This window comes from Bolinopsis microptera, chromosome 13 (assembly GCF_026151205.1).
Source record: "Bolinopsis microptera isolate Bmic1 chromosome 13, MBARI_Bmic_1.0, whole genome shotgun sequence".
Lineage (NCBI taxonomy): Eukaryota > Metazoa > Ctenophora > Tentaculata > Lobata > Bolinopsidae > Bolinopsis > Bolinopsis microptera.
In genome coordinates, this window is record NC_087084.1 from 6,536,729 (window position 1) to 6,556,916 (window position 20,188).

A 20,188-nucleotide genomic window follows, 5' to 3' on the forward strand; every position below is an offset into this window, starting at 1 on the left:
TAGAGATACCGATAAAAAGAAAAGAGCACCAGAAGACCAAAATTTAGAGCGGAGGAGAGAGCGTATCTTGTTAAGTTGGTTGACGAGAAAAAAGACATTCTGGAAATCGAAAGTCACCAGTCGGACATAAGAGACATAAATAAAAAGCAAAGACTTGGAGAGAGCTAACTGCTCAATTCAACTCTGGTTGTATTCAGCCCCTATACAAAGGAATTGCGGAGAGCTCAAAAAAAATGGACAACCTTAAATATGAGGCAAAAAAGTCTGCACAGCCGGAAAAAAGAGCTCACCAAAACTGGGGGGGTAAAGGCGACATTGCCGTACCCGATGAAGTGGGTCATGCCTAGAGAGCATCATCAAAGGAGGAATAAAACCCCCTCAAGTGTGAGTTTGACTCTGACCCACCCTTGGGAGTTTAAAGAAACTGACCCTCACCAGATGTAGAGGGAATAAAACCCGGGTGAAGAGGAGCAAGAGTGCCTTTGCACTTCAGCAAAAAAGTTCGAGCATTAGTACCCCAGCAAGCTCAAGAGGGAAAACCCCCGTGGAGGTAAAGAACGAGACAAAGAGGCAGAGAAATTCTCCTGCCTCTCATTTCAGCCCAAGGCAACACATAGGGAAAACTGTATGGCAGGATTGGGGTGAAGAGCTTCCCCCAAGCAAGAATGGGTATTCTGGCACTTCAGCAAATTCAGATGCAGCAAATGCCAAATGCAGCAGGCTGAAAGGCACGAACTTTGTTGGAGATTCAAAAGGGGCCCCCAGGACAACCTGGAAACCCAAAGCCACCTCTACCGATCTGCCTTTCTCGGCCCGCCTCCTCGCGGCTTGAGAATGGAGACATAGCTGATTTATCGTAATTTTTATTATTTTTATTAAGATTGTTTTTAAACGCTACTACTACTTTTACTCTTTAAACACAAAGGTTTTTCTTTGTTCCACAACGGCACAGTAATAATAAAAAATTAACTTCAGATTTTAAAAAATTCATTTACTTCTCAAATTATTTTAATTTTTGTAATTCAAAAGTATCAAAACTCTTGTCGGATATATCAAAACACATAATGTATATGTGCGACCCGCTACGTATGTAAACTGTGAAAGTAATATTTAAGTAGTGAGGGCTAGTAAGGTTGATATAGTGTACCTTAAAAATATCATTTTTTAGTAAGTCCCGTAAGGCCCGTATTTACCAAAAATTTTGCCCCTTTAAAAATTTTGACCTTAAAGGGAAAATTTTTAAGTATCACCTTTTTTTGTCAGCAACAAAAAGTTGTTTAATAGAAAGGGGTAATTACCAAATAAATAGGGGGGCCCTACTTTAATTTATTTTTGGTTTACCTTCCTTAATTCTCAAAAAGTGAGGTCAACCTTTAACAAAAAATTGTTATTCACCCCCAAAAATCACTGAACTTGAATTTTTTATTGAAAATTTAATGTATGTAAGTAAAAATGTATAAGAACATAGAGTAATCAGGGGGTAAATTAGGGAAAATTTTTCACAGAATTAAATAGTATGAAAAACAGATTAAAAATTTTACTAAATTAATCCAGGAAGGGGGTGTTAGCAAAAGCTATCAGATGGTAAACCAATGGTTTCCAATTCCCGTAATAGTTAAACTTGGAAAAACGGGAAAAACCGTTTGTTGAAATTTGTTTGCTCTTGATTAAACTTTTGTATTTTGAATAAAAAACTAGTATTTGAATAAGAGACCTTGTTAAATACCATAAACACCCGCATAAATCATAAGTTAACAAGGAGGTGACCCACAAGGAACCTTTAAACCCTGGGAGCCAATTAAAAAAATTACGTAATTTTTACCTAAAACCGATTTCGAGTTTATAAAGAAATATCCTTTATTCCTCCAAGCCGTTTTTGTTTTCCCCCTAATTTCCTCATAAAAAAAAAAATAAAAATTTATCATTGAAACCCAAAAGGTTTCAGCTGCTTCTTAGCGAAGGGCTGGACTCTTGTTTCCACAAACAGAAGCTCCAAAAAGAAAAAACCGTTGGGAAAGTGAAGAAGAGGTAAGAATATTTCCGGCCCCTCCAAACTCATAAGTAACTGGGAAAGAGGACAACAACAGGAAAAAGGGGGGAAAGAGCGGGCAGAAGAGAACACAAGCGAGAATGGGATGGAAATCACGCACAAATACCCAAAATTGCAGAAAGGAAGAGCTGTTGGAAGGGATTTTGGGAAAGGGCCTATACCAATTCAATTGTGAAAAAGCCAACCTTCTCCACGATTACCATTTCAGGGTGGCCTACACCGCCAACCAGGTAAAACCTATAGCATTGATTTTTTTAATAATATTTTACTTCCTCCCTTTTTTAAAATTTACTTAATTTTATCTTAAACCTATTTATTTTGTATTGTTTTTACGGAGCCAGGGACAATTTTTTAAAAGTTAATGATAAGGATCTTAATACCCTAAATGATCCAAATCTCAATACGTTTAAAACTCTAAATGACCCCAGCCCCCAATTTTAAACCCTAAATTAATAATAAACCAACTAATAAATTCATTATTTATAGAATATAACCTTTAACTTATTAAAGATTTTTAAAAATTTTAAAGTAATGGGTTTCTTTTTAAATTTTAAAAAGGTGTTAAATAGGGTTAAATTTAAAAGTTTAATGTTTTAAAGTGTTATTTTATGTAGAATTTAAAATTTAAAATGTTTTTTAAATAATTTTGAGGGGATTTTTAAGGAAGTTTAATAAAAAAAAGATCCAATTTTTTGACTCAGATTTTACAAAGGAAAAAGCAACGATCGAAATTCTAAATCTCTAACTGTCTCTTTAAATAACCGTGTAATTGCGATTTGAATTTGGCGATGACGAATTAAGTCCTTGCGCGCCCAACAGGTACTCCTGAAGACAGTTTTTACAGGTAAGGAAAAAAAGGAAAAATACAAAGTTTTCCCAAATAAAAAAATTAAGTATTTTAGGGTAACAATGTTGTTCAAAGTTGTTAATTTAGGCCTTTCCTTTCTATAAAAAAATTGGGGCCCTTTACCCTTTACAGTGCCCCCAAAAAAAGAGCTATAATCATAATTAATTATCATAACTTTATTTATGTATGTTGCAACCTTGGATTCCTTGGAGTCCTTGGACCTGGATTCTTCGGCTACTTATCATAATTTTATATATGTATGTTGCAACCTTGAAGTCCTTGGAGTCCTTGGACCTGGATTCTTCGGCTACTTAAACATGGCATGAAATAAGGCTGTGGCTAGAATCCCACCCCCATTAATTTATGTATACCATATCTAACAAACCTCCAAGGCAAGTAGAGAGCAACATCTCAATGACTCCGTAGTCCCCTTTAGTGTGTTTACCAGCTAACCCTCCAAAGGTTATAGCAGGGGCTAGCATCAGACCGAACATCAACAGTACACTTTCCAGTGTCACTAGGTTCATCCCATCTTTTATATCTCTAGTAAAATTTGTTAAAATGTTGTTAAAATGTTGTTAAAATGTTGTTATAATGTTGTTAAAATGTTGTTAAAATGTTGTTAAAATTTTGTTAAAATGTTGTTAAAATGTTGTTAAAATGTTGTTAAATGTTTGTTTGTTTGGGGACCAGCTTTTGACACTGGTTAATGTTTAATATAATTGAAGAATGAGTCAATGTTAAGTCAAAATGGCTAGGACTCTAGACTGTCACTGATGAGAGAAAAGCATTGACAGATAACATAATGTGCATAACTGACTGGACTAACATATTGTCTGCACTATCTAAGTTAACTCATATCCAAATTTATTATCTTACGATAGATAACGCTTGCGTAACGTCTTGACATCTCTGATAAGACCACCAAAGTACCTCCCAGTACGGGAGAGGGGGTCGAAGTGCTCTTTTAGCTCGCTGGTGTATCCAACCACTGGGTATCTCACTGAAGAGGCGAGGTTTTTTTTCAGGTTCAAGCATGGAAAAATGGTAAGAAATGATCATGATTGGTGTACCCATGACGGTAAAAAAAATTTCAAATGGATATGATAGTGAGATAATAGCAACTGTTTCATTCAATACCTCGTTTGTCTTCATCGATTTCAGCCGCTTGTTTTTTTCTCTTTCTTATCGATTTCTGCAATTTTAAAAACGCTTATACAATGTGTCTATAAATGATCTTCTAAGATTCCAAACAACCTACTGTAATTATAAATTCTGTTGATTATACTATTCTTACCCCCTTTCTGGTTCACAGAGTTCTACATACTCAACATAACATAACATAACAGAACACACCTGTAAAGTTTTAGGTAGGATATGGTCAGCGCCGTATTCTCCAGGGGGCAGGACTATACTGTCGTTAAGAAACACATTCAGCTCCGCCAGGACCTCCTCCTTGCTGCTAGCGGAGTACATCTTCTGTTGGAACTCCTGAGGTGTGTACTTTGTTATGTAGTTCGTTATGTACTATGTTATGTACTATGTTATGTGCTTTGATGTGTACTTTGTTATGTACTTTGATATGTAATACGTTATGTACTTTGTTGTGTGCTTTGTTATGTGATTCTTTAAGCTCGTTGATAAGACCTGTTTCTATGAACACCGATTTATAAAATAAGGATTCGATCAAACCGCTATTGCGATACCCATGTCCTAAATGGTGATCTGTTACATATTACATAGTTACGATAATTGAATACCATTGCTGCTCCATCTCAATTGTTACCTTATATAATAATATGTTGTGCGATTAGTCGCATTGTCTAGATAATGATCCCACAATCTCTTACTCGTCTGTTAAGTTGCATATTACTACTAATTACTACTAATTATCTCTTAGCGCATAGTCAAAATTCATTGCATTGATACACTATCCAGGTTCAAACCAAAAATATCCATAATTAGGCAAGCTTCACAACTCCATAACAACAAATCATAACATAAATTTCTCTACAATGTCAAATTGTAAAATTGGGGAGGTCATTGTAGATAATACAGCCGGAGCCAGCAAAGATCGAGGCACAAGATTACAAGATTGGGCGAGGGTTAGACCCCAGATGTATGCTAATTTGATCCAGCACTCTGCATGCATCTCATTGCCAATCCTATTTCACAGCAGCCTGTAATCAGCTATGGTGTCATTGCTTCCATTTCCGTTGATGAATTTCCAAAGTAATTATAAATTTCGAGGTAGAAGGTCTGTGGATGCGATAAACGCGAGTGTATAAACGCAATGTATAACATTGTTTCAATCACATGATGGTAATTTTGTCATTGTCAAGTTGCTAGAACATAATTTTCTACCACCCATCCATCGAGGCGGCTGGTTCTATAATCTTGTTGTTTATAATCAGCAGCTAGGTACGGCTATTATATGTATGCTCCCTCTTTGTCTTTCTGTATGTTCATTCATCTTTTGTGGGACGTAACTTCTCAATCTCTTGAGCGGTTTAAGCAAGAGAGGCAATGTATAGATGCGGTAAGATTTTGCAAATAGTGCGTTCCCGCACCTGCCTAAGATTGACTCAAGTAAGGCAAATTTCGAGGAAAACACCACGCTTAAGCCTTACTCTCAGTTTGGATTAGTCAACAGCGTAGTATGTAACGTGGCATATTACATGATTGTTTAGTTTAACGATCAAATAACTTACAAGGTTGATGTATCACACCGAGCGTCATGACAATACAAGATGTAAAATTCTAGAATTACCCTCCTAAAAGCTTTAAAAATTAGATGAGCAGGATAATTGGAGTTAGTCTAGCTGGCGATGAGCATAATTGAGACAGAGAATTTAATACTGACTTACTGTTGAGGGATTCAGCTTAAGGAGTTGTTCATTTGCCAACTTTCACCCTCTTTTGTTTTTTCTCAATTATTGATAGTATTACTTGTCATCTGATGATATGCATTGATATTTGATAATGAACTTTTTTCTGATTCTTTTCCTATACTATTGAGTATGTTCAGGTTATAATACAGGTGCAGTGCACCCCACAATAATAGAATAATAACAAATACTCCTCGCCAAAATACTTAGAACTCTATCAATGGAGACCAATATTGACTTCATTGACTATTGCTGTAATACACTAACACAGATCTGTATCTGATAAAAAGTCTATTACTCTGACCCTGCAATTGCACCTGGAATAGATTTTTGAGCTCCAGTTAAATATTTTATACCTACTCATTATTGAGATTATTCACCTGGTGTTATACACCAGTTGGATAAGTTGAATTATTGACATATTTTATGTAAAGTGGCATAATAATAATAATTATGCACTCACGTGACGAGATAGATGTCCCCATTCTAAGTATATTATCTCTATTTATTTATTCAATAATTTATAAAGATCAAAGAACAGATTGATGGCCTGTCTTTGATAGTCTGAATTGTTTGATTATTTGTGAATTGCTTTCACCACTCATTCGAACAAATCGAATGAAACGTGAATGATAAATGTCTTTTCCAGCAGCTCGTTTGTTTGTTCCGTTTTTGGAATTGTATTAGACATCTCAAATCGCTGTGATAGTGAAAAATTGTAGCTTTAGCTATAGCCAGATCATGAGGAAGCAATGGTCTGCATTTTATTCATACTTATCAAACATTTCACATCTTTAATAGTTGAATTAACCTTTGTCGGAATTCGACAATTTGATACTCATTTGCAGAAGGAAATACTCGGAAATCATGTAAGAAGAATAATAATTGTATACTGGCAATGACAATAAAACTGATTAGGCAGGACGGAACACCAAACTTTTTTCGTCTTTAAAGAAATACTAAATTACTGCCATGGTTCACCAAAAATACGCAATAGCGATCCTGAATTACATCCTTAAACGCAATCCTGCCTAGCAGTCTAGCCGTCAAAACGCGTACGGTTTATCCATTTTCCCTTAACAAATTCAAAAAGAGTAGGCAGCATTGAGTGATGTTCCGGCAATTTCCCAGTTTACTTAGTGTACCAACTTCAATGAGCTCGATCCATCCATCTGGCACATACTAATTACTAAAGTTTTGTTTGATTATATTACATTATGTTTGACTGAAAATTTGTGTCATATTATAACAGAATGGCAGTGGAGCAAGTTTTAAGCACTGGTTGACCTTTGGATATTGGAGGTCATGCTACTATACCAGGCTGTAGAGTGTAGACTAACATCTGTTCTAAGTGGCACAGTATGAGAGGTTTGTTTATTTGTACTTACTAAAGTCTGCAGAAAATACCTTAGTCATTATTCATCCATTCGAAACTATGTATGCCCTAAATACAATTTCTATATTACAAAGGATGGAATCCCCGGATTTTTCCAACAGAACCCTCTACGGCGAACAAACTGATGGATTAAGGTACGTTTGGACAGTTTGGCTGATTATCATGCTGTTTCCATCTCTCTTCGGAAACACTACCATACTAGTAGCCTCTTTGAAATACAGAGCAATAAAACTGCACAGAGTCATCGTAATGTTTGTAGAACATATTGCCATGCTGGATCTCGCACTGGCTATCTCCTGTTTGATACCTAAAACCGCATCACTTATTGCTAACCAGTGGGTACTTGGACGGGGTTTGTGCTATTGTGTTGTCATGGCTACCTACTTTGGACACTCAGCTAAGTTGCAGTATATTGCAGCTATAACAACGTGCAAGTGGATACTGCTCAGTTACCCTCTCAAAGCTAAGCTCTGGTTCAGAAAGCGAGCTTCATTCTACCTCAGTGTTTTTATCTGGATCATATCAACTGTGTTACCCATATCTTTCCTCGTTGTAGACAGAGAAGATGTGGCTTTCGACTATCGAACTTATATATGTGCGTATGGATACACGTCAGACATCTGGCGGTGGCTCCAGCTTGTTTTATCAGTTGTTCTTGGGTTCATTCCAATGATTATTATTGTTATTATGTCAGCTCTGTTGGTTTCTCATCTGTTAAAAGCAAAAAGGTCAGCAGAACGAAGCAGAGGAAGTTTCCGATGGCAGGGTCTCATAACAGTTCAGATGACTGCAGCCTTGTATATTCTTTCTTATCTGCCTTTTATCAGCTACATGGTCGTCGATGCACTGACTGAACAATCTGATTTACCCATGAGAAGTTCATTTTACCCTTTATACCACAGACTGGCTAAAGAATCAATTTGGTTAAGTGTCATGTATAACGTGTTTATCTACGCATTTACTGTTAAAAGTTTCAGAGATTACCTTAAAGGAGAAGTTCGTCAGAGGTTATCTACAGTTTCCTTTCAAGGTACCACCAAATATCCTGCTAAATCTAATTTTAATATCAAAAACGTTATTTATTGCCCCTACAATAAATAACGTTGAGGCCCTTATACCCTTACACCTTTTTACTGCGTTTCATTTAAAGAAACATAGATAATTATTATCAGTTTCGAATTTTATTTATAATAATATATACCTAGCTTTATTAATTTTTAGCATGATACTGATATCTAGAGTGGAATTAATTATGTTAATCAATAATTTTCAGGTGACATGAGTTTTTCAGCAGTCACCGGACAAGCCTTCAACATAGCCCGATCAAGATCGCCAATAATAAATAACTACAGACTGACTAGGAGACAAAGAACGAGAAACTTGTTAAGAGAACGAAATATTGAACCATCTGATGAAGTGTTCGAGGTAGATAGTTCTCAGACACTCCGTCAATAAAGCCCTCAGGCGTCTTTCAAACATCATGATATGTATCTTAAATTATTATCTCAATAAAGGTGTGGGTATGTGTGTGTGTACGTGTGTAGTGTGTATGTACGTGTGTATGTACGTGTGTAATTTCCGAACGGCTTAATCAGTAAGCCGTTAAAATAGACAATAATACATACCCCCTTAAAATAGACAATAATACCTACATTTAGTGTCGAACAAGTTTAGCACAGCTACATTTAAGTACTTAAGTAGCCATCCAATCGAATAAGTTTTAAGGCAGTAGCTAGGAGAATATGCGAGTTGTATCTCGGCTCTCATGAGTGCTCTGGGAATCGACTTCTCGTTCAAAATACAGGGATCTAAACTTACAGAGTAATTAGTGTCAAAGAGTTGAAATAAATGGGACTTTTCTGTTAATTCTGCAAAAATTTCCGGACGTCCGGATTTTTAGAAACCACCCCCCTCCCCTGTCCGGATTTGTCCGAAATTCAAAAACCACCCCCCTCTCTATTTGCCGGACGTCCTAAGTAGATGTCCCCTAATTAATTTCAAGAGTTTAAATTCCCAATTAGTCAGACTGAGCAGGTTGAGCTGTAGTAATACACAGTACTGAGCTGTTAAAACATTTTCATTGCTATCTTTAGTAACATCCTGAATCAGAAACTCGGTTAATATCAGTTCCTACAAAGTGTAACATTGGAAATGAAATGACACAACTGAAAACGATATGGATATTTAAAAATTAATCAATTATCTAATTAATGACCTGATTACTCATGATAGTAGCGATACTCCGGCCCACCTCGTGGTAGTCCACGGAGTCGGAGTGGGGTCCAATAACCAGAAACAGGAACCTCACGGGCATGTAGTACTCTGTGATGTCGTCTGAAATTGGATAATTATTAAAATCATTATTTATTACGGCGATTATTCATGAGTTACCCTGTAATGAGATTGTGATTCGATATTTTTATGAACTTGGTTTAAATTTCAGGGGACAATAGAACTTTGATGTACGATTTTTAACATCAAACGGGTGAGCCCATCGTACTAACCTTACCAAAATTGTCAACGATGTCAGCTTCAAGTAATATTAAGAAAAAATAAAATTCCGTTATAACGGAATTTTATAAATAAGAGTAAGACAAATCACCCAGCCACTCCATTCCGCGCCTTCCATAAAGTTGTACGCGGATATATAATAATAGGAAGCAGATATACTTTGACGAAGATAATGAATTAAAGACGTTATAACCAACATCCTCACATCCCTATCACGTACATATCACTATATATATTATTACCCTTAATTGTCATTGTGAACTGTATAATATTCATAATTTGCGGGTGGAATTTTAATATCACCTCAAATCAACAACACAAACATTGGTTTTATACCAATGTATAATTATTAATAACTAGTGTAACCCGGCCTTCGGCCGGGATTTCACTGCCGCAGTTTAAAAGGGTAGGAGTAATTACCCGCTGAGTCAAAACCCGGATTAGGCGAGCAATTCTATTCGGAGTGCCCTCACATGATCCAATAGTATGCTTAAAAGATAGTATCTTAAACAATAATCAATAGAAATTAACCCTTAACACCATGCACCACACCCGCCTATCATATTTGTGAACATGCATTACATTGTCGTATGAAAGTATGAACTCTCTCTACAGTCCAAACAGACCGTTTGAGCTCTCCCTCCCCTAATAAGTTTATAGTATTACATGACCATGTAATATATGCGCCATGTAATATATACGCTACATAATATTATGCAGAGAGAGAGAGAGCTAGCCCCGTAACTCTTGCCGTTCTGATCAAGCCATTTTATGTAACATTTGTGGTACAAAACCATCAATTAAACCACTTACCACCGGCCGATTTTTATAAAGTTTGCTTATTGGCTTCGTCAGAGTTTTGTCGGCACTATACCGAAAAAACCAGTCCCGTAACTCTTACCGTTTTTTTTGTATAACCGTTCGGAAATTTCAAACATACACACACACACACACACACACACGGATTTCTTGAGATTATTAAGATTAATACTTTCAACATTACTATATAACAAATAATTTGAGGCTCTTATGATGTAGTTTTACGAAGATTTCGAGCCTTACGTTGTGTGTTTCCCTTCGTGTCCAAAAATATAAGCTATCTTACTATATATAAAGCGAGACGATATATATATATTTATCTGTGCCATTTTACTGACACCACGGCATCAACTTTAACGCGAATTTCTGCAAAAAACCGTCAAAGATATAAAACTGAAACTTTTTTGACTGGGTCAAATGCTTTAATGGTCTCCAAATCAGCATGAAAAAATAAAAAATTGGCCAAGAAATAGGAGTTTTAGAGCCCAAAATTTGGTACCCCAAGTGGTGTCAAAAAACGCGAATTAAATAGGTAATAATTGTTTTAGTCTCTTGAGTCTTGACACCATTTTAGGGTTAGACGGGTTCCTGCTAGTGATTTATAAAGATAAAGCAAATTTGTAAGCTAATATTTGAAGAGGTTTTTTTTTGGAAAACGAAATTAGATATATATATACAGAATAGTATTACAGGTTATATATTATGAATATCATCATTGCCAAAATAACACCTTCGTGTCCAAAAGCATTATATTTTGTAACATTGTATAATAAATCACGCACCAAAGTACTGAGCATCAGCTAGCCGGATAAAAGCCACCAGAGGTTTGGTGAGAAAGTCCAGTTTTGCCACTAAAACTGGGGCGGCTTCACAGTCAGGGGGTAGACTACCTGCTCTGAGGAACCTTGAGGGGGTTAATTGGTTAATTATCTAATTGTGCGAAGAGGTGCAGATATGACAAATATTACATATTTCGAATTTGCAACAGTTTTTATATTAAACAAACTCAATGACCGGACTTTAACTACCTCGACGTCCTTACTTCTCTATGTAAATACAATAAATTAATAGCATGCAACTTACATTAACGTTACCTTCTAGTACGATCATTGCTCTTATCCTGATCAGGATACATGTATTTCTGAAATTATCTCAGTAGATTTATACCCTCCTCAATCAACTGTCTGATCAGTTATAGCAACTGACAGCTATAATCAAGTTTAATCAGGTTTAATCAGCCATGATCAGCTATAGCGACTGACAGCTACAATCAAGAATTGGACGCAGATACCTTCTACTCTTTTATAACCATAACTGCAACCACTTAGACCGGAATTGAAATTTTAAATGATACCTGTCAATAATTTGTCGGGGCCAAGATGCTACAGTCAAGTCCTAACTTAAACTCACCTCGATTCTCGTGGAAGCATCTTTCAGCAATTGTAGTGGGGACCTGAAAATCAGCCAATGTCAGCCAGCAACTCAGCAATTTTATAATTTTTAGCATACTCGCCAGACAGCTTTCTTGAATTTCTCAGCATTGTTAAACGGGCGTAAAATATAGCTATAAAGCTATAATAATGGTTTAGCATCATCAGCTACTTATATTACAGCGGTTGATCCAGGAAGTGGGCCAAACACTGCTTACCACAGAATGCGAAATCTATAATTGCTGAGCTTGCAGGCGCAAGACATAATCTTACTTTTACATTGCAGGACTGAAAATTGTGAAATATGTGATGATTATCTAAACAAATAAAAATCCATTGACATGCTTTCAATTTATTTTGATCCAATCAGAAAAACCCCAATTTGAAGCAACATTGTATTGTGTGAGATATTGAGATATTGGTGCCAAATCGTAGATATCAAGCAGATAAAAAACGGAAAACATTATAATTAAGCTGCAAATGTATTGCAATTACCTGTTAAGTTTATGCTTGAGGAACTGTGCAGTACTGGCTCTCCTTTTGCCGTCACTGACAGATGACTTCTTGTCCCCTCCATCCTTGCCGGAGCTGGATTCTTGAGATGCTTGTACTTCTTCGGATCCTGACGTTGTCTCCACATGTTTCGTTATTGCATCCAATACCTTGTGGAAGGAGTACTTCAAGCTGATTGTTTCTTTAATATGACCTCATATTATCGTATTATAACCAAGGTCAAAGACGCAGGTTGTACAATAACCTCCAATCTCCAACCATTTATATTATATATGATTTTAAAATGGCTACAACTTTTAGCCTAGTTTTGTGCTTTCAGACTTCGATCAAGCTACCAAACAAATTCGATTAACCATTGGAGGTGACCTACTCCTTTGTTCTTTTGTGAACTTTTATTTAACTTCCCAAAACTTTACAAAACTTTCCAATAAAAAATTAATCTCTGAAATAAGCTCCAATTTAATATATAATGTTATCCCAGCGTACAAAACTATAAAAACATTGCGGATCCCATAACTGGAATTATTTTACCCTAACACCATCCTCCTCTTCCTCCTCCTCTTCCACAACGAGAGGATTGTTAAGAACAAAGTGAGCGGTAGGAGAGAGTGTAGGTCTGTCAAAATTTAGTTCGTGGAGTCCAACTGTTGACTTTCGGGGTTCCATGAATGAAACTGTCTTTCGGGAATTTAGACCTGAAAAAATTGGCTGGAAAGATCAGAACCAAAAGCAACATGCACTGAGGGGCTATTTAGTTATCCAACTCGGGCACTTGAAGAAACAGCAAATAACAGAAAGCTTAACAAATTGAGCCATTGGATACTTATAATAAAATACTGAAATTTTATTGTCCGCTCACCAGTCCGCTTCTGTTTGATCTCTTGCTCACATTTCATAAAATCTTGCTTCACTTTTTCTAGAATGTTCGACACCAACTTGTCAGAAATTTCGGTTATCTCCCTCTCTTCTGCCGTTTCATTTGAAGAATTTCCTTGTTTTGCCTCATTTGAGTTATTTCCCTGTTTTGACTCATTTGAGGTATTCCCTTGTTTTGCCTCATTTGGAGGTTGTATCTCATCCATTGTCTCCTCTGTGAGGGCGGGTAAAGTAGGTGCTTCACTCGCAACGTTAGTAAAAACACAAGACTCCAGATCTTCTGATTTGCTCGATCTCCCTGAAAAGTATGAAATTATGAAGAAATGGGAGGTTTTATTGCCGAGTCAACTATACTTAAATAACTAAAAACTAAATAATTCTGCTAAAACCACGGTGATATAATATTATAAGGAACTTAAGTGAATCTTAGTTACCTTTAAATTCATTAATTTTGAGCTGAAGCCTATCAAATATGCTCTGTCTACGCTCTGCAGCAGGATCGGAGATGTCTTTTGAGTAACCTTGTGAAGTGGATCTGGCTCCTGAAGTTGAACTATACAGTGTAATGTGGTAAGCTGGTTACAGCAGGTTTTAGCGAAGTGATCTTTTAGAATATTCTAGTTTAGTGCTCCTGAAGTTGAACTGTGAGAATTACTTGATAGAAAATAACCTCCTGAGCCGGTACTCATTTCCTCTCTGAGCTAGCTAGTGTATATCAGTTTCTTGTTGGTGTTTTGTCTGTGTTTGTTTGTCCGTAGTAGGAATTTACTGTAACTTTGGAGACTGGGCGCAGTAATGTCCCAGAGGGTTTGTAACATCATGGATGCTGACTAAGCTTACCTGATCCTCTCCAACTTGTATTAGTACACTACTTCATTCACACCAGCCATTTCACTACATTAAACTGATTGAGGTTATGCCCTTTGTACATGCTGAAGCGATATGCTATGATGAGTGGAATATGAGTTAGGATCAGTTTGGTCCGTTTCATGGCAAAAACATTTATTGATTTTGTATTAACCCTTCGGGGCTTGCGTGACCCTTATCATAGAACTGGTTTTCAGGACTGGCAGTCTGACCTATTGCCTTGCCAGCATAGGTGTACTTATATAGTTTTGCATGGTTCAGTTGCATAGTAGTGTCCGAATTGCACTGATTCTAGCCCGAGTAGTGTTCGAAAGGGCGCCCTGTTTTGACATACCTCCTGAGCCGGTACTCATTTCCTCTCTGAGCTAGCTAGTGTATATCAGTTTCTTGTTGGTGTTTTGTCTGTGTTTGTTTGTCCGTAGTAGGAATTTACTGTAACTTTGGAGACTGGGCGCAGTAATGTCCCAGAGGGTTTGTAACATCATGGATGCTGACTAAGCTTACCTGATCCTCTCCAACTTGTATTAGTACACTACTTCATTCACACCAGTCATTTCACTACATTAAACTGATTGAGGTTATGCCCTTTGTACATGCTGAAGCGATATGCTATGATGAGTGGAATATGAGTTAGGATCAGTTTGGTCCGTTTCATGGCAAAAACATTTATTGATTTTGTATTAACCCTTCGGGGCTTGCGTGACCCTTATCATAGAACTGGTTTTCAGGACTGGCAGTCTGACCTATTGCCTTGCCAGCATAGGTGTACTTATATAGTTTTGCATGGTTCAGTTGCATAGTAGTGTCCGAATTGCACTGATTCTAGCCCGAGTAGTGTTCGAAAGGGCGCCCTGTTTTGACATACCTCCTGAGCCGGTACTCATTTCCTCTCTGAGCTAGCTAGTGTATATCAGTTTCTTGTTGGTGTTTTGTCTGTGTTTGTTTGTCCGTAGTAGGAATTTACTGTAACTTTGGAGACTGGGCGCAGTAATGTCCCAGAGGGTTTGTAACATCATGGATGCTGACTAAGCTTACCTGATCCTCTCCAACTTGTATTAGTACACTACTTCATTCACACCAGTCATTTCACTACATTAAACTGATTGAGGTTATGCCCTTTGTACATGCTGAAGCGATATGCTATGATGAGTGGAATATGAGTTAGGATCAGTTTGGTCCGTTTCATGGCAAAAACATTTATTGAAAATAATTCATATAAAATTAATATATCTATAAATAAAATCGGAGTAAAGTAACTGAATTAAGATGAATAACTTTCAGCTTCTGTTGATTATTGTATTAATAGTTATTATTTGTTACCAAATGTTGGATCGAAAGAAGATATGCGTCGTTGTATCTTCTTGAATCTTCCGAGATCCTCATCCGGGCAGCTAAGTCGTTTCTGAAATTGAATCACCGTGAAGCATTCATTACTGAGATGCTACATAACATACTAAACAATAGACATACTAAACATACATAATATTATACACAACATAACATGCTAAATTCATAAGATTTATTATTGGTTCATAATTTTTTGAATTGTTTAAACTTTATTGGTTTGAAATTTGAATCATTATTGTGTAATTTTGCTAAATTGATCAAAATTAAACTTATTATATCCGTTTATTATTGTATCACAGTATCAATAACTATAACAATATTATTATGACAATTTGCCAGGAAGTACTCCTATCGTGATTGCGATGCTTTTTAACGTTCAAGAGTCTTGAATCAAAGCGTGTCCTAAATGTTACTTTTTCTAGAATTCCAAGCCCCAACGAAGATGGTTAATGTGTTTAACACGCTGTTTAACACATTGTTTCTTCTCTCTGGCCCTTTTGTTTGAATCAGCCGCAGATTCCTCACAATAGCGCCACTGATGAAATACAATGGAAGTAGCACTGAAACAGTGTTTCTACTGGTAGATTTGTCACTTGTATGTGAAATGTTACAGGTCACGGTAACCTGGAACTGTTTTGTTATGCGGTAACATTGGTGGTTCTCGAACACACTTCATCCTGGATTTAGACCTGAGTATCTTTAACATGCGCGAAACCATGATAAATGTTGTTTGAAATCAGACTGAAGAAACTCTATAAATGAAGTGGCATCTCCTATTTAAATTTGATAGCCTAGAAGATTTGCCCCAAGAGAGTAATAATGCCAATGCCATCTCAGTAATTGCACTATGGCCCGAAACTGTCACAGATAGAGTAAGATTTATAACGTGTGGTATTTATTAAGACCACAATGGCTTTTAATGAGGTAACGAGGTGCACTACTGCTGTTGATAAACGTTGGGATACGATTGGTGAGCATATTTGTGTGTTTGGGGCGTAACGTTGCCTGTTGGCGCCCCCCCCCTCCCCCCTGTTGGCGCCCCCACCCTCCCCCCCCCCCCTGTTGGCGCCCCCTCCTCCCCCCCCCCCTGTTGGCGCTTCCCCCGCTGAAAAAGTGCCCCCCTGTTGGCGCCCCTCCCCTGTTGGCGCCCCCCCCCCCCCCCTCCTCTGTTGGCGCCCCCCCCCCCCTGTTGGCGCCCCCCTCCCCCCCCCTGGTGGCGCTTCCCCCGCTGAAAAAGTGCCCCCTGTTGGCGCCCCTCCCCTGTTGGCGCCCCCCCCCCCCCCTCCTCTGTTGGCGCCCCCCCCCCTGTTGGCGCCCCCCTCCCCCCCCCCTGGTGGCGCTTCCCCCGCTGAAAAAGTGCCCCCTGTTGGCGCCCCCCCCCCCTGTTGGCGCCCCCCTCCCCCCCCCCCCTGGTGGCGCTTCCCCCGCTGAAAAAGTGCCCCCTGTTGGCGCCCCTCCCCTGTTGGCGCCCCCCCCCCTCCTCTGTTGGCGCCCCCCCCCCCTGTTGGCGCCCCCCTCCCCCCCCCCCTGGTGGCGCTTCCCCCGCTGAAAAAGTGCCCCCTGTTGGCGCCCCCCCCCCCCCTGTTGGCGCCCCCCTCCCCCCCCCCCCCCCCTGGTGGCGCTTCCCCCGCTGAAAAAGTGCCCCCTGTTGGCGCCCCCCTCCCCCCCCCCCTGGTGGCGCTTCCCCCGCTGAAAAAGTGCCCCCCTGTTGGCGCCCCTCCCCTGTTGGCGCCCCCCCCCCCCCTCCTCTGTTGGCGCCCCCCCCCCCCCTGTTGGCGCCCCCCTCCCCCCCCCCCTGGTGGCGCTTCCCCCGCTGAAAAAGTGCCCCCTGTTGGCGCCCCCCCCCCCCTGTTGGCGCCCCCCTCCCCCCCCCTGGTGGCGCTTCCCCCGCTGAAAAAGTGCCCCCTGTTGGCGCCCCCCCCCCCCCCCCCCCTCCTCTGTTGGCGTCCTGATATATGAAACTGTATTTTAATTGTAATATAATGAACCAATAAATTATGATATTATTAAATTTTCAAGCCTCATCATTACTGCATTACATCAACCAGATAGTGTCATTCGATACCTACCGCTAATAAAATTGATCCAATAAGCTAATAAAATGGTCGGAATCCTTACATTTCAGACCTTTAGTAAATTGCATCTTATACCGATAATACTATTATCTGTGGGTTCTGGCACTAGATCCCAACTGGCAGAATACCCGTGGAATAAAGACAAAACATGCCGAAATGCTAAAAATGCTGTTATTTTATAGAAAAAAATCTGTTCGTAAGGCTAAATATGTTGAAACACCAAGTAATTTAATGATTGTATTGAATCAACCTATTGAATTTCTTGTCGCTGTTCAGATTATTATTTCTGGATGGATTTTGACTGCCGGTATTCCAAACTTGTAGTGAAAATTTAAAACTTAAAAAGTAACCTTGTTTTCTGATTTTGCATCATCCTTCTCAGTTAAGACTTTATCTGGCGCCTGATAAAAATTCATGGATCACAACAATTTTCCTGTCGACTGTTAAGAAAAACTTGTAAAACTTGTGTAAATCGCTTGTAAAATAGATTTTAAGAATTTGCAGGGAAATCTAACATGAAATCAACTTTTTCCGGTCTGTAAATGTAAATTTAAGTAGAAGGAAATGCCTGCTTTATTCCTCCAACAAAGGGAATATTATTCTAAGAGCTCAAGAGATCGTATCTATTATCTAACCAGAGAATGAGCCCTTCTGTTTCTCATAGCAGTCAAAAAATCTAAACTTTTCCTTTTATTCTTCTTGGACTGAAACTCATTCCTGAAAATGTAAGTTAAGTGATACAAGCTTATTATATATAATCAAACGAGTTTTTATCATGTATTATCTTATTATCTACCAAGTGAAAGGTAAAAGCTTATCAATCTATCTATCAAGAGTACATTTAATTGAAAACTGGACGAAAACTAGTTTTTTAACAACTCTACACAGTCTGAACTAGCAAATCCTACAAATCCTACAAATCTTTAAAATCCTACAAATCTTAACAAATCCTAAAAAATCCTACAAATCTTTAAAATCCTACAAATCCGAACAAATCCTAAAAAATCCTACAAATCTTTAAAATCCTACAAATCCTAGCAAATCCTAACAAATCCTAGCAAATCCTAACAAATCCTAACAAATCCTAACAAATCCTAACAAATCCTAGCAAATGCTACAAACTTGTGTTTCAAGAGGAGAGCACGAAGTACAATGTCCTTGTGTTCCCTCTTCAGGATGCCTTGGTGAACAAACTCATTAAGAGCCTCGTGAGCTACACCTTGTAGGGTCACCTCTCTTGAATCTATCACTGCTATACCTGGAGTTATAATTCCATTTTAGCGTAGTTTAAATTTGTAATACTAAGATGGTTGTTTTACAATTTATCTAGACATTTAAGTATTATTATAAGCTAAGTGCAGTTCAAATTTGTAATTCAGACGGTTTTACAATTAATCTCGAATTAAAACTATTTATTACTGATGTGAATAATCTTACCACATGAAAACATATTCTCAACATGACAACATATTACTTTGAGCTATAATTAATTAATAATTAATAATTAATTAATAAGTACCTTTGGAGAAGCCCCTGCGCAGTTCCAGTAGACTATGGAAACTGAGAGAAGACACGTGAGGCTTACCCCACCTCTCACTCTTCTCCATATCCTCCTCATACTGAAACACAGAGGTGTGTTAGTTTATGTGTTAGTTAATGAAACTAATTACAATTAATTAAACACAGGAGTGTGTTAGTTAATGAAACTTATTACAATTAATTAAACACAGGAGTGTGTTAGTTAATGAAACTAATTACAATTAATTAAACACAGGAGTGTGTTAGTTAATGAAACTAATTACAATTCTAATGTTGTAGTAAACATAAATGTACATAAATTGTCTAAAACAACCGTGAAACAGGTTTATAATTATAAAATTTTGGAATTAGGAGGGATAGATTCAGAGAATCTTTGATTCTCTGATTCAAAGATGTGAAACATGCTCAGTCTCACTAGTCACTAACTAGTCACTAAGTAGTCACTAACCTTGAGCCACCTCGCAGTTTCAACCCACTCCATTTTCTTAGTTTTATCATCTTCATGGAGCTCCTCCAACTCTACATACACTGTGTGGGGCCTGTAATAGAGTTCAAGGTTAATATTCAAATTAATGATTTAACTATAGCTCTATTATAGGTATACCATGTGCTGTGGAATACTGATTACTGAACAGCGAGCATTACGAATAGGAACCAAGTTGTCAAAAGATTTTAGCGCGGGAAAATAAAACCACAGAAGCTGAACCTACTCAATGTGATGACTGGTAGGAGTGTTAGTGGACTGGTAGTTTAGATCAGTTGATTTTATAGCGGAGGACAACTTTAAACCTTCTTGGCTTATCATGGTGGCTTGCTTCGACATCCTTCTACCCTTCAGATCTGAAGAGAAACGGTTAGTTGGTAAATCTCATAAAGTTTTGGATTGTAAAATATCTTCCTGAGAGAAGGGAACACAAAACTATTAAAAATATTAAACATTTTCTTGATCGGCACAAAATTAACTGGATTTGTTAGCATATTCAGTGATATTACAGACAAACCAAATGTTTTGGGGTGAGGGCAGCTACTT

General features: G+C 38.1%; 1 protein-coding gene across 1 annotated transcript; it reads right to left on the reverse strand.

Annotated features, from left to right (window-relative positions):
- Positions 1-2,846: 2,846 nt before the first annotated feature.
- Positions 2,847-20,188, reverse strand: LOC134824743 (anion exchange protein 3-like). Its single transcript, XM_063836718.1, has 21 exons — positions 20,160-20,188; positions 19,869-19,998; positions 19,607-19,697; positions 19,139-19,238; positions 18,742-18,877; positions 18,255-18,336; positions 17,970-18,020; positions 15,518-15,599; positions 13,765-13,872; positions 13,314-13,628; positions 12,986-13,149; positions 12,437-12,603; positions 11,922-11,964; positions 11,606-11,652; positions 11,294-11,415; positions 9,397-9,515; positions 4,254-4,388; positions 4,038-4,092; positions 3,777-3,900; positions 3,283-3,440; positions 2,847-2,875 (listed from the first exon to the last, which is right to left on the reverse strand). The coding sequence occupies exons 2-21, from the start codon at positions 19,979-19,981 to the stop codon at positions 2,847-2,849; spliced, it is 2,241 nt and encodes a 746-aa protein (XP_063692788.1). The 5' UTR covers positions 19,982-19,998; positions 20,160-20,188.